General features: G+C 42.0%; 1 protein-coding gene across 1 annotated transcript in view; it reads right to left on the minus strand.

Moving 5' to 3' along the window:
- Positions 1-673: 673 nt before the first annotated feature.
- Positions 674-11,253, minus strand: part of f7l (coagulation factor VII, like) — a 14,124-nt gene continuing 3,544 nt past the window's right edge. The window contains exons 2-8 of the mRNA XM_052126466.1: positions 10,160-10,323; positions 8,781-8,805; positions 8,295-8,408; positions 8,046-8,192; positions 6,617-6,708; positions 3,204-3,324; positions 674-2,326 (exon numbers count right to left, since the gene is read on the minus strand). Coding sequence (XP_051982426.1) covers positions 1,779-2,326; positions 3,204-3,324; positions 6,617-6,708; positions 8,046-8,192; positions 8,295-8,408; positions 8,781-8,805; positions 10,160-10,323 — 1,211 coding nt within the window. The 3' untranslated portion in view covers positions 674-1,778. The remainder of the gene's footprint in view (positions 2,327-3,203; positions 3,325-6,616; positions 6,709-8,045; positions 8,193-8,294; positions 8,409-8,780; positions 8,806-10,159; positions 10,324-11,253) is intronic.

The following is an 11,253-nucleotide window of genomic DNA, read 5'->3' on the forward strand; positions in this document are numbered from 1 at the left end:
ACACACACACACCTCACCTACGTTGTGTTTCCATGTTTTATGGGGACTTTCCATAGACATAATGGTTTTTATACTGTACAAACTTTATATTCTATCCTCTAAACCTAACCCTACCCCTAAACCTAACCCTCACAGAAAACTTTCTGCATTTTTACATTTTCAAAAACATAATTTAGTATGATTTATAAGCTGTTTTCCTCATGGGGACCGACATAATGTCCCCACAAGGTCAAACATTTTGGGTTTTACTATCCTTATGGAGACATTTGGTCCCCACAAAGTGATAAATACACGCTCACACACACACACACACACACATACACACACACACACACACACTCACACACACTCACACACACTCACACACACACACACACACACACACTCACACACACTCACACACACTCACACACACACACACACACACTCACACACACTCACACACACTCACACACACACACACACACACACACACACACTCACACACACACACACTCACACACACTACACACACACACACACACACACACACTCACACACACTCACACACACACACACACACTCACACACACACACACACACACACACACTCACACACACTCACACACACACACACACACACACACACACACACACACACACACACACACACACACACACACACACACTCACCCTACAGCATTGATTGTGCTCCCTTTGAAGTGCCCTGTGAAGTTATGATCAGCAGCAGTATGATCACAGCCGGTCCACTGAACAGTTTTAGGGGGAAGGATGTTTTAATTCTATAAAGCGTTTGATTGGAGGTTTCTGATCCTCTATGTGATGTCATGGATGTTCAGAGAGAGACTGCAGATTTGAAAAGCTTTATAAATGTTTAGAAGTACACTAGCATACATAAGCTTAAAGCTAATATATGGACTAAAAGCAGCAAAACTTGAATCTGAAATAAGGCAAAAGAAGCTCTTGACAGATATAAATAACCACGAGGATAGATAATGTTGTTTATGGCACAACCTCTAATAGAAACACACTCTCTGTTCCATGTGGCAGATTTTGCATAACCAAAACATAAACAACGTTTAAAAAATGTTTACCACTTCACACATTTCACCTTGTAACCGGTATTTTGCCCGCCATATCAATTATTACAAACGTTCCCTTGTGAAAGTGAACCAAACCAAGAAGAAAATGCAACATTGTAACAATTTCAGCCGCTGCTTCAGAATCAACGGCCTAAAGGCACGAGTGTACTTTGGTTTTCCACATGCCAGGATGCCCAAAACTTATGCCATCGCTCCGAGCAATGTCGTAAAGGCATCGCCTTCAGGAAGTCAAACCACCCTAAAATGTTAGTGGATTACTGTAGTGGTTCTCAAACCTTGTTCACGTTCACACATAAAAAAAGCATGTGACTGGGCTGGACTGGTAATCTGGCACAGCGAGCATTTTTCCGGTGGGTCGACGCACTTTTGGGCCGGAAACGGGCCGAATGGTCCACGATGAGTTGAAATGAGCCGCCGCGATATGCTGAAGGGGTCGGCGAAGCACTTTTTATTCAGTCTATTTGACATGTTCTTAAAGTATATAGTCATGATTAATGTCCGCATGAGACACGGAAAGAAGAAAGGACAGTGGAAACTGAAATATTCTTTAATTAAAGGTTTTAATACAACTTTACTAAGAGAACCACAGAATTACTGAGAGTTTACTCTGATCATTAAACTGGGATACGAGGAAGTATTTTAAGATAAAACGACACATTCTACAAACTCATTCATTCATGCGGCGTCTGTGATCTTCAAAATCCACTCCACAAACACCGACACCCTCGTGTAGATGCCGTAGACATCGGAGCGCGCACAACCTTTACCCCAACTCACAATCCCCGTCAAAAACCACGTGTTTTTATAGCGGGTAACCAGCGGTCCTCCGCTGTCGCCCTGGCAGGCGTCTCGCCCTCCCTCGATGAAGCCGGCACACAGCATGTTCCTGGTCACCTGCAGACCCGACTGGGCCCGACAGTCATCTAATGAAACCCTCTGCACCTCCAGCCTCTGCAGAATCATGGACTCGGGCCCCGACTGCGACAGACGACCCCAGCCGCTGACGGTGGACATGCGAATCATCCCGATAGTGCGGCCAAACGTGCCGTTAGCGGGTACAAGGCATATGGGCAGAGCGAAGGCGTTGAGCGTGACGGAGGTGAGCAGACGCAGCAGGGCGATGTCGCTGTCGGAGCTGGTCTCGTTGTACAGCGGGTGGATGACAATCTCAGACACTTTGCTCGTCTGTTCTGTTTTCTCGTCTTTGAAACGGATGTGTTCACCTAAGAGACAAGATGAAGAGATCTGTGACACTTTGATCTCAACACTGAGAGAGGAAACACACTAACAGCGAGCCAGCGTTATATTGAAGACTTAAAAGACAAACTCTCAAATATATTTCTCACGGGGTAGATGCTTCTGCTTGGGTTGCATCTGCAGACTTTGAAGGCAACGTGCAGGTTTATGTTTTCAAGCTGAAGAAACCAATATTCAACCAGTGTTGAGGAGTAACTAAGTAAAAGTACTGATGCTTCAGATGTTCAGATATTTTCACAACAGTGTCGTTTCCTGTAACGAGCTTCATTTCCCAGCGAGTAGCGCTGTAGAGTCACAAAACACTTCATTTGAACTCCGATTCATTTTAGTGAGTCGGTTCATTCGGATGGTTTATGTAAATGAACTAGTTCACATAAATGATTCACTGAAACCTCTCTCTCTCATGTAATGCTGGGAAAACTGAATAATTTAAGTGAATCATTTCTTTTAGACTGTTCATGTAAATAAACTAGTTCACATAAATGATTCACTTGAGCCCCACGCAGCATAAACCATCCTCTCTCTCTTATATGGGAAAACTGAATCATTTAAGAGAGTTGATTCGTTCTGGTGGTTCATGTAAATGAACTAGTTCACATAAATGATTCACTGATTCACTTGAGCCCCACACAGTCTAAACCATCCTCTCTCTCTCATGTAGCGCTGGGAAAAATGAATCATTTAAGTGAATCAGTTCTTAGAAATGAAACGATTAAAATAAACGATTCCATTTACTGTTCGGAACTCTGTTCAGTTTAGTGAGTTCATTCAGACAGTGTAATAAATGGAACGAGTCATCTGTTGTGTTTCATGAATGATTATGATATACTGATGATGTCTTACCGACGGTCACTTGTAAGAGGGTCGGATCCTTCGCCCAAACACAGTGAGCTGCCGTGAGAATCCATTGAGAATTTACAATAACACCTCCACATTTATACTGTCCTCTGTACTCTATCAAAGCCTGAGAAACAGCACAGAGAGAGAACACATGACAAACTCAAACTCCGGAATAAACCGAAGGACATATACAGTATATGTGTTTAGAGCTGCACAATTCAATAAACAATAATCACAATCAATTTATCCTGAAAAGTGTCCGTCACAGAATGGCCTTTCGACATACGGCAGTCCTGCTTATAAACAGACGCATGAATGCAATAATGATTCATGAATAATGCTGATGTTGTGGGTACATGTTTGGCATTTTGTGAATGGATGTAAACATGGTCAAATGTGTTAAAGGTGTCGCTTGTCTGAGGTGATAAAACATGAATGTTAAAGAAGGTTTCTGAGTGTTACTCCATTTGACCTGAACACAATCGGTATTTTCAGGAAAACTCCATCGTGAGGGTCTAACGCAGGGTTAAATGGCCCGCGGGCCACATCCGGCCCACGAGAGACAAATGTTTTGTTCACACAACATCCTTGACAATTCTGCGAGACAAGCTTCAGATGAAGTTCTGTACACAGAGTACGCAAAACTATAAAATAAGAAGGAAACACAATATCACTCCTGTACTGTAGGTGGCACTGTTGCTGTTCTACAAACATTTATACCAACCAGTCTTCTGCCCAGCTGGCAGTGCCACAGGTTCATATATTGAACGCTGTTAAAGCATTTATTTACCTAATTTGGCAAAACCGTTTCATTATGTTCTTGCCATGTGCTGATGCATTCTGAGGAGTATAATCTGTGTTTTTACGCCAGTGAGATGAGTAAAGAGCGCCGTTGCATAAATTTAAATATAATCAATACATACATTTATATTTGTACATGTAAGAATAACACTGTATAAAAAAATGAATAATAATAAATTTATGCATAGCCTAATATTCTAAATAATTAATAAGAATACACCGGCTCACGGCCGTCTCGTTATTGACATGATTGCAATAGTTTGTGATATTATGCTTAAGAACAATAATGAATTGAATCTGTAATTAGTGCCGTTGACTCGCATCCAGATTCTTCATTAAAGGGTTTTCTAGTTTTTATATATTAAAAACACAGTTGCTTTATTGAGTTTTTTTTTTATTAATATTAATCAAATATTTTTACTGTCAATTTATGTTAGTTTCTTTTTTTTTCAAGGATTTTTATTTTATTTTTTATTTGTAACTTTCTCTGGACAGTTACATGACGTGACATTTTTGACGCCCCTGAAAAAAATATTCAAATGACATTGAAGTCAGAAATGTCATTATCGTAGAGGTGTATTCAACTAAATGTTTGTGTGAACTAAAGCAGCGGCTGTGGCTCAGGTGGTAGAGCGGGTCGGCCACTAATCACAGGGTTGGTGGTTTGATTCCCGGCCCACATGACTTCACATGCCGAAGAGTCCTTGGGCAAGACACTGAACCCAAAGTTGCTCCCAAAGACAGACTAGTGCCTTACATGCAGGTCTGCCTCCATTGGGGTGTGTGTGTGAGTGAGTGTGTGAGTGAGTGAGTGTGTGAGTGTGTGAGTGAGTGTGTGAGTGAGTGAGTGAGTGTGTGAGTAGTGAGTGAGTGAGTGAGTAGTGCGTGTGTGTGTGTGTGAGTGAGTGAGTGTGTAGTATGTGAGTAGTGTGTGTGTGTGTGAGTGTGTAGTGTGTGTGTGAGTAGTGCGTGTGTGAGTAGTGAGTGAGTGTGTAGTGCGTGTGTGAGTAGTGTGTGAGTAGTGAGTGAGTGAGTAGTGCGTGTGTGAGTAGTGAGTGAGTGTGTAGTATGTGAGTAGTGTGTGTGTGTGTGTGAGTAGTGAGTGAGTGTGTAGTGTGTGTGTGAGTAGTGTGTGTGTGAGTAGTGTGTGTGTGTGTGTGAGTAGTGTGTGTGTGAGTAGTGTGTGTGTGTGTGTGAGTAGTGTGTGTGTGTGTGAGTAGTGAGTGTGTGTGTGGTGTGTGTGTGAGTAGTGTGTGTGTGTGTGGTGTGTGTGTGAGTAGTGAGTGTGTAGTGTGTGTGTGAGTAGTGAGTGAGTGTGTGAGTAGTGTGTGTGTGAGTAGTGAGTGAGTGTGTGAGTAGTGTGTGTGTGAGTAGTGAGTGTGTGAGTAGTGTGTGTGTAGTGTGTGTGTGAGTAGTGAGTGAGTGTGTGAGTAGTGTGTGTGTGAGTAGTGAGTGTGTAGTGAGTGTGTGTGTAGTGAGTGTGTGAGTAGTGTGTGTGTAGTGAGTGTGTGAGTAGTGTGTGTGTAGTGAGTGTGTGAGTAGTGTGTGTGTAGTGAGTGTGTGAGTAGTGTGTGTGTGAGTAGTGAGTGAGTGTGTGAGTAGTGAGTGTGTGAGTAGTGAGTGAGTGTGTAGTGAGTGTGTAGTGAGTGTGTGAGTAGTGAGTGTGTGAGTAGTGAGTGTGTAGTGTGTGTGTGTTGTGTGTAGTGTGTGTGTGTGTGTGTAGTGTGTGTAGTGAGTGTGTGTAGTGTGTGTAGTGACTGTGTGTGTAGTGTGTGTAGTGACTGTGTGTGTAGTGACTGTGTGTGTAGTGAGTGTGTAGTGAGTGTGTAGTGTGTGTGTGTAGTGAGTGTGTGTGTAGTGTGTGTGTGTGTAGTGAGTGTGTAGTGAGTGTGTGTAGTGAGTGTGTGTGTAGTGTGTGTGTGTAGTGTGTGTGTGTAGTGAGTGTGTGTGTAGTGTGTGTGTGTAGTGTGTGTGTGTGTGTAGTGAGTGTGTGTGTAGTGTGTGTGTGTAGTGTGTGTGTGTGTGTGTGTAGTGAGTGTGTGTGTGTGTAGTGTGTGTAGTGAGTGTGTAGTGAGTGTGTGTAGTGAGTGTGTGTGTAGTGTGTGTGTGTAGTGTGTGTGTGTGTGTAGTGAGTGTGTGTGTAGTGTGTGTGTGTAGTGTGTGTGTGTGTGTGTAGTGTGTGTGTGTGTGTGTGTGTGAGTGTGTGTGTCACAGTGTAAAGCACTTTGAATACTGCTGAGGTTAAAAAGGCGCTATATAAGTGCAGAACATTTACCATGAACTCATTTTTTATGTATTTTTGAATAGTTCAGTACTGAGTCTTAATAGTTGCTGAAGGTTTAATGAAATGAGCTCAAATAATGAATAAACAAACACAAGTATTAGGGAATGATGTGTCCCAGTATCGCGGTCCTGAAGAGTTCAGTGCAGTATTTCTCAGTATTTCTTCTGCTTGTTTTGGGTGCACAGCCTAAATTAAGAACATGCAGCTGCCCTGAACAAAAAATGCTTTTAAATGTAAATTCCATTCATTAAAACGACATTAATTAAGGGAAATCATCAGCGGTTACGATGTCAATCGTGCAGCCCCTTCATGAAACATGTAAATGGATCACCTGCCATGGACACTCTCCTTTCGGACACACTTCACCTTTGACAATCCTGGGACCTGCGCTCTTGTGCACCAGCCTACCACACGTGAAAGCATCTACAGAATAAACATGAAGACAACAGAATCACACTTTACAGAACAATACGACTCAATATATATGACTACTGACGGGGTCTGTGGAACCGCGAATACCAAAGGTGTCGCTTTTATTTTTTCAAACACTCAGACTTATCGAATCAAGCCCGATGTTTTTGAGTATGTTCAGATGCAAATGGAGGAAACTCACCAAGTCTTGTATTGCTCAGATAAAGGAAACCATTTTTATGACATTAATTATGGTCAAGAATGACTGAGTACCATAGGAGGGTTAAATCGGCACTTTTCCGCGGCACGCTACGGTTCGACTCACCTCAGCTCGACTCGCTTTACTTTTCTGAGCCTGCATTTCCACTGCAGTTTAATGCCTCATCAGCGTGGGCGGGATTATGGGCTGATCGTCATAGTTACGCCATCTCTACTGCGTGACAACATCTTAAACGCGATACAAAAAACACACTGACCAAAACAATAACACGAGCGCTAGCTGTTAGCTGCTAGCTCATTGTGCTGCATAAAGCAGTTGTTGATGGTGATTTTACACAAGCGTAACAGTTAAAGTGGTTGTTTTAGAAGCTTCTAGTAGCTGCTCAACTAAATAAATTGAAGCTTTCAAGCCGAGTATAGAGTTAACATAACAAAGTGTCCCATCCTCCGTCGTGACCGAGTCCAGCGCACTCTCCGTCCCATTCCTCGTCGGTCTAGAGAGCGTCCGTTTCGTCAAACCACTTCCACTTTTCCTTGATGGTTCTGTCGTCACTTATGTTTATTTAACTTTTCCCTGCACTGTTGGTCGGTCCGGTGGTGTCCGTGTGTGGGCGACAGCTGAGACACTTCCTGAGAGACTTTTACGTTTCGTTCGTCGCTAACGAGAGGAACATCTGCACCTCGTTTATTGACCATGGCGTGGTTTTGTGCACGGCCATTTCTTTTTACAATCTGAAAGTCACGTGAACAAATGATACTGCTATCGCTAATGCTAACTTAAAACTAGCGTGTTGATGTCACGTGTCGGAAATCCAGTGACGCCGGCAGTGACGTTTCTCTCTGACCAATCAGTGATCTGCAGGATTATGACGTCACATTTAGTGTCGGCTCAGCTCACTTGGAACCTCGACCGAGGTGGTGCTAAAAAAGTATCCGGTACCAGATATTATCCACAGCAGAAACCCCAAAAACTGAGTCGAGTCGAGTCGTGCTGTGAAAAAGCCCCAAATGTATCAAACTACTCATTGAAATATTTTTTGTTGCATCATGTGATTTAAAGAAGGCCTCGTGCAGAATATAGCACAGTAAGTTGAACACAAGTTTGTTCAGATGTGGTTTTGTTGACGTACCGGTAGGAACACAGCTGCTATTGTCTGTTTGTAGTTTGTATCCAGCTGCACAATCACAGCGATGACTCACATTATTGATCTCTACACAGAAGTGCTCACAGCCACCGTTCCTGTCCAGACAACTCTGGAAATTAGGCAAAAACCTTTCTGTGGGACACACAACAGCAGATGTTCTGTGGCTTCTTAACTCTGTGCATGTTTATTAATATATGAACAGTATGGACTATATGTTGATGTATTAAGTTTCACCTTTGTCACAGTTTCGTCCTTCAAACTTCAGTGGACAGATACAGATATACGTGTTCACCTGATTTTCACATGTGGCGCCGTTCTGACACGGTCCTGACTGACAATAATCTGTCTCTGGAAAGACAAACAGCACTCAGAGGACATGAAAAGACACAAATAAAAGGCCACATTTTCTTCCTGAACTCAAACTTGGCATGAGTTACGAGACTATCGAGATTTGGAGTCATTGATGTCGACCCTGCCACGACACATGTTGACAGTCGGTTCCTCACTTAAAGTGACGAGGAACATAACGCACAATTACCTTTATTATACGTTTATGGTGGTCCTTTTTGGAGCTTGACATTCTGTGAAACATCTCCTTTTGTGCTCCACAGAAAAAATAAATCATATGGGTTTGGAGCAACATGAGAGTGAGTAAATGACAAATTTGCCTTCCTGTAAATGCAAAAGCTGCTTATAAAATCACTCTAAAGAGTTGCTCACCTGTATATTTCCTCCAGAAGTCTTCCTGAAACACAACAGGTGAATTCTGTTAGATTTTCCTCTTTATGCCAAAAAATTCCTCTGGATTTAACAGATGATTCATACCAAAGAAATGTACAATTGAGGAGTGCTACAGATATCCTAACGTCAACTATCCTTTTCTGTCTCTTTCTCTCCCTAAATACCCTAGCAACAAACCAGAACACCCTAGCAACACTCTAAAACATGATAAAAACGGCTAGCTACATGCTAGCAACACACTAAAATATGCTAGAAATGCCTAGCAACACCTTGCAACATGCCAGCAATGTGCTAAAACATGCTAGCAGCATGCTAATAATGCCTAGCTACATGCTAAACATGCTAACAATGCCTAGCAGCATGCTTAAATATGATAGAAATGCCTAGCACCATGTTAGCAATGTGGTAAAACATGCTAGCAATATGCTAATAATGCCTAGATATATGCCAAACATGCTAACAATGCCTAGAAACATGATAAAATATTTAAGATATGCCTAGCAAAACCTAGCAATGTGCTAAAACATGCTAGCAATATGCTAATAATGCCTAGCTACATGTCAAACATGTTAACAATGGCTAGCAACATGCTAAAATATGTAAGAAATGCCTAGCAACACATAGAAATATGTTAGCAATGTGCTAATAATGCCTAGCTACATACCAAACATGCTAATAATGCCTAGCAATGTGCTAAAACATGTTAGCAACATGATAGCATTGCCTAGCTACATAATAAAGCATGCTTTCAACATCTAACAACATGTTAAAACATGATAAAAATGCCTAGCAACTTGCTAGCAACACCTAAATTCATGATATACATGCTAGCAACATGTTAGCAATGCATAGCTATATGTTAAAACATGCTAATATTGCCTAGCTACATGCTAAAGCATACTAAAAACATGTTAGCAACACCTAGAAACATGTTAAAACATAACAACAATGCATATCAACATGCTTAAACATGTTAATAATGCCTAACTACATGCCAAAACATACTAGCTTCATGCAAGCAATGCCTAGCTACATGTTAAAATAAGCTAGCAACAACTAGCTACATGCTAACAATGCCTAGCAACATGCTGACAACACCTAGCTTCATTATAAACATGCTAAATCATCTATCAATATCTATATGTCTGTCTGTCTGTAAAACAAGTTTTTAAAGTGTTTTTTAAACTTTCAGCCAAGGCTTTTTCTAGCCAGTATAAAGTTTGTCTACAAGCTTTTTCAATCTAGTTTCATATGTTGTACTTTTATATCATTACTTCTGATAAATTCTCCTCTGAATGAAATACCGAAGATCTCAAATGTAGTGTAATAATCTTTCAAAGTTAGTTTTTGTTCCTGACCAGTTGTTCAGGAACAGTGAAGATCTCTCGTGCCTCCTCATATGAGCAGACCTCCTCCAGACACTCTCTCTCCAGATTTCCCAGCTTCAGCTCCTCCAGGAACAAGTTTGCTCGCCGAACCCGATGTTTCAATGCTTGACTGGCCTCAGTCTTACTGAGGAACACTGCAGATGATCAAGAGACACAGAATTAAGAAGGTGAGTTCACAGCACACTGATGAACCAGATTCTGTGCTTTACAAATAACTGATGCACTATAAACTCCTTCAGATGTACCGCATCACAGACTGTAAAACACTATTACAACAGATAAAGAACCTGTGCAACCCTTCCAGTCCACATATAAACCTCTGACAATCAAAACATTTCAGCGCTGAACGTTTATGTAATGTAGCGTATTGTAATGTGGCGTACTGTAATTGGGCGTATTGTAATGGGGCGTATTGTAATGGGGCGTACTGTAATTGGGCGTATTGTAATGGGGCGTATTGTAATGGGGCGTATTGTAATGGGGCGTATTGTAATTGGGCGTATAGTAATGGGGCATATTGTAATGGGGCGTATTGTAATGGGGCGTATTGTAATGGGGCGTATTGTAATTGGGCGTATAGTAATGGGGTGTATTGTAATGGGGCGTATTGTAATGGGGCGTATTGTAATGGGGTGTATTGTAATGGGGCGTATTGTAATGGGTGTATTGTAATGATGCGATTGTAATGGGGGATGATTGTAATGGGGTGTATTGTAATGGGGCTGATTGTAATTGGGCGCGATTGTAATGGGGGTATACTGTAATGGGGCTGATTGTAATTGGGCGATAGTAATGGGAGCATATTGTAATGGGGCGATTGTAATTGCATGATAGTAATGGGGTGTTATTAGATTGTATGATTGTAATGGGGCGTATTGTAATGGGGCTGACTGTAATGGGGCACGCATCGTAATGGGGGCGCATTGTAATGGGGGCGACTGTAATGGGGCGTACTGTAATGGGGCATATTGCAATTGGGCCGCATCGTAATGAGGGCCATGGGGATGTATGCATGTGGCGATTAATGGGTGTATTGTAATTGGGCCGCGATTGTAATTGGGCCG

Source organism: Xyrauchen texanus, chromosome 5 (genome assembly GCF_025860055.1).
Source record: "Xyrauchen texanus isolate HMW12.3.18 chromosome 5, RBS_HiC_50CHRs, whole genome shotgun sequence".
Classification (NCBI taxonomy): domain Eukaryota; kingdom Metazoa; phylum Chordata; class Actinopteri; order Cypriniformes; family Catostomidae; genus Xyrauchen; species Xyrauchen texanus.